The sequence below is a fragment of the Loa loa genome (genome assembly GCF_000183805.2).
Source record: "Loa loa unplaced genomic scaffold supercont3.543, whole genome shotgun sequence".
NCBI classification, from domain to species: Eukaryota; Metazoa; Nematoda; class Chromadorea; order Rhabditida; family Onchocercidae; genus Loa; species Loa loa.
The window spans coordinates 14023-18433 of NW_018108723.1; the positions used below are offsets into that span (position 1 = coordinate 14023).

Below are 4411 nucleotides of genomic sequence, written 5' to 3' on the forward strand. Positions count from 1 at the left end.
TCAAACTTTTTTTTTTTCTAAAAATACTTGAAATATTCAAATGTTTTAATTATTCACAAACAATTAAGGCTAATAAAAATGAGTAGCAGTAATAATAATTATTACTTAGAAAATTTATTTATTTATGGGAAAAAGAAATAATACTTAAATTAATATAAAAATAATGCAAATAAATTTCAGTTCATTGAAAAAGCGAATTCCCGGGATGTAACGATAGGACCACGTTTATTCCTCCAATGTCCATTAAGTGTTGTAGAATCACGCGAATGGTTTATCAAATTATGGAATCAAATGATAATCCCATATATGATTAAAGTAGCTAAAGAAGGTATTATTATTGTATATTAATATGATAAATTTTGATACGAATAAAATGTAACCTTAAATTTTTACAATTCTAATTTATTCCAAAATTGCAATAAGAGGTTAAATTGGATTTAATTAAGAGTTTAATTAAGTATTATCAACCTAACATAACAATATCTCAGTATATTTAATGTTTTTGCAAATATTATATTTTGTTTGCTTTCAATAAATTGCATTTATTTACATATTTAGATTTGTTAAAATTATACAATTTCAAATTTTATATAAGCTTGCAATTAACAGTTTGATGTGGGAAAGAAAAAATTGAAAAATTAAATTTTGTTCAAATTTAATTCACTTTTTTTTTAAAAAAAAAAGTCACCATTTAACTTATATTTGACTAATTCTTTTTTTTTTTGTTAATTTTTTTCAGGTGTAAAAGTACTTGGACGATGTGGTAGTTTTGAGGATCCAACTGATTTTGTTTGTGAGCAATGGCCATGGTTAGAAGGTTCTGCTGCTGAACATATTCTACAACGATTATCACCAATCAAAGAATCAATATCAAATCATTCAAATAATACTCAATTTGATCCATTAGAAGCATTGATTCGAATTCAGGCTAATAATGCTAATTCACAACAAGAAATGGTGCAATAAGGCTAAATTATAAAATGAATTTCTTTTTTTTTTTTGGTTACAAATTAATAAAATCAATATCTTTCATATTTCAATTTTAAAATTATGCAAATTTTCTTATATATTAAAATTTTTTAATTCTAATGATTTATTAATTACTATATTATTTAAAATCATTTGACTTTTGTCACATAAAAGCATTTGTCATTTTATTTATTAGCAAATGAATTTACTCTGCCATCTTTTCTTTTATATTACCGACAATTATTTATAAGTCCAAATCTTATCAATATTATGTTAAATTATAATCCTAAAAATAGGTCCAAATTTTTTTTTTCTATCATATTAGATATAAAAATTGAAGTCTATATTGTATGTTTGGATGTGTTCTTGTATTTAGTTCATATATTTTCTCGGAAAACTGGATGTTAATTAATTTAAATTACCTTTTCCGGTATTTATCTGTATTATGCATTCCCTTCTTCATCTATAATTTATTCCATTTTTTACTCCAAAATTTATTTCCCTTGTTATGATGCATATTTTTTGGAATATGTAAATTTTAGTTTAAGCAAAAAAAAGAAAAAAAATTTAATCGGATGCAAAATTTTACTTGAAATGTTTTTTTTTTCTTTTTTTTTGTTTATTTGAAATATATATTCCAACGTTTAATTAATTCATTTTATTTTTGGTTGTAAATTTTATGCCTTTTTTTTTTGGTAATTATTTTTTGCAAATGTATGTATAGAATTAATGATTGTGTATCACTTTCACGTAATTCACGTTTTTAATGTTACAATCCAACGCTACGTTTACTTGTATACTTCTCGTAGGCTATCCTGCCAAATTTCACGGGTTTTCTTTTCTTAATGTTATTTCATTTCAATTACTACCAATTATTTTCAAGTTTTCAAATATTATGCCTGCATTTTAGAATAACCTTACTGTTATCAATTATCAATCACTATTATCAATTACACTTTCGTCTGTATTCTGCTGTTTATTGTCAGAAGCCATTAAGTTGAAATTTATGTAAATTTCAAGTTAAAGGTTGAAAGTTCTTTTTTTTTCCTTTCTAATTTTCAATGTCTGCCCACAAATCCATTTTGCTTATCATCCGACATAGTTCAACTGATAACGATCATTCGAATTGCACAGACTAATTTCGTTTTCTTTTTTAAATGGGAAAAAAAGTGCTAATTTTCCATTGATATATTAATGATATTTTTGACAAAATCATATATTTATAGTTTTTTAAACCTTTTGACCTTTTTTTTGTTTTTGTTTTTTTTTGATTGCAAAAGGATTTTCAAATGGTTCATTTAATAAATTAACAGTCTGTGATTACTACTTATTGTAAATTATTAAATGGTATTTTTTTTTATTTAACCATTTTATCATATTTATCTTTTTCTACTTTCCATTCATTTTATTTTATATTATTTATATTAAAAAAAAAAGTAATGTTTAACTTTTAATAAATGCCACTAATTTTCTCGTTCTTTTTCCACTTCCAATAATTATTTTTACTTTTTTTTCCTTTTACTTGAAACAATACTTAAAAATAATAATTATTATAATATGACCATAATTGTAATCATATTGTAATATAAGATTAAATTGAAAAATTTTCAACTTTATCTTCCTTGAGATGCCAAAAGAAGATGAAAATGGAAGAGGAAAATAAATACTTGAATATGTCAAGAAATTACTTAAATATTCGGTGTTATTAATTATTTTACTTAAATAACAAATATTATTATATTTGAATGAATAAAATTGATTATAAGCATTTTTATGAAGTTTACAAATGCATTCCGGAATATTTTTATTAGGTTATTTAAGTACAAGAGGAATTATTTGATGAAATTAATTAATATAAAAAATTGTGCTAATAAGAAAGCTTATTGCTTGTTATTTAGGTACAAAAGGAATTATTTGATGGAATTAATTAATATAAAAAATTGTGCTAATAACAAAGCTTACTACTGCTTTGCTGCTTATTTTAAAGCATTGAACGATGAAATTTATTATGCAATATCAAATGTTAATATTAAATATTTGCCTGTATGATAAATTATAGTCGCATTATGCAAATTGAGTTCTAATTTTTTGACTAATAAAATTATTGCAAATATTTCAGTGATTCTATGATTTCGTCATAGATAAATGAATGAAATTTTATGCATTCAGTGCATAAGTTAATATTACAATTTTCTATTGGGGATTTTCATAATTAAAGGAATCGAAAATTTTCAATTAATATTTCAACATATTAAATATTAGATGAAAAGAGAAAATCGATTATTGTTACCTATCAGGTAAGAGATTACAATCTCAACTAATTTAACTAATATAATTATTCAATTGATCGTACATTTGTTGAATGAAATCAGAGAATTTGATAATTTTACTTTAGGTAGCATAAAATCAGATTTGTGCATTTCAAATTTAACAGATTACTAATTCAGATTAATAATTGGGAATTTTTTGCCATTTATTATTTCATTTCATATTAAGCAGAGACTTTTTTTTCGGTTTTTAATTTTAAAATGAAATATCCGATAAAAAGTGATTGGAAATTTTATTAGAATCAAATAAATCGTTAATGAATAATCAAAGAAAAGGTGAAAAACGAGGATATTTTGGTGATAACTACAGTAAAGTTGTCAAAAATTAACCTTCAATTGAACTGATATAATTACTTATCAGCATTTCTATTAATTTTTCACTAATTACTTATTGCCATTTTTACTAATTTTTTTTTTTACTACACTTGTTATCATTTATTGTCAATTATGTAGCTAAATGTGAATTGAAAATCAATTTCATTGCAATTTCTCGATTAAAATAGAAATAAATTTAATAAATTTTCAACGTCAATCTTATATGTTACACCTGGATTATTAAAGGCAATAAGTATGGTAGGTAGTTAATGAAATAGCTGATAGTGTGACTAAATTTATCACTTAATATATTCCTTATCATTTTAACTACAAACAGATAAATGTAAAACCAATTAATATTTATTTTAAAATTTTGTATGATAAAAAATTTGAATGAGGTTATTATCAAAATGTATATCATTCATTTTATAAAAATTGTTTTCTTACTGTCAAAAAAAGATAAAAAAAAAAGAAAATGAAAATGATATGAGAAAAATGTCTTTGTGATAAAATGTTGACCTCATTTAATTCTCGATTTATGTTAGATATTTTTCTTAAGAATATAATCTTGGCTTTATTTAATGAGCCAAATAGTTATCTTCAAATGGCATCATTGAATATTTCGGCTACTGAATCTGGAATTTTCTTCAGATAAGAGATGATTTCCATCGGTTTTAATTGACAATCTGTGCTATTCCGGTTATACATTCATTATTCATTCTGTCGTATCCTGAACAGTATATTAACAGTAATGTTAAGTTTCATCTCTGATATTTAGATTAAATTGAGACATTTAGATT

General features: G+C 22.8%; 1 protein-coding gene across 1 annotated transcript; it reads left to right on the forward strand.

The window, feature by feature from the left end:
* Positions 1-291: 291 nt before the first annotated feature.
* Positions 292-966, forward strand: LOAG_12993 (hypothetical protein; the record flags this gene model as incomplete). The annotated part of the gene is made up of 2 exons (XM_003148504.1): positions 292-328; positions 740-966. The coding sequence occupies 2 exons, from the start codon at positions 292-294 to the stop codon at positions 964-966; spliced, it is 264 nt and encodes an 87-aa protein (XP_003148552.1).
* Between the last annotated feature and the right edge of the window lie 3445 nt (positions 967-4411).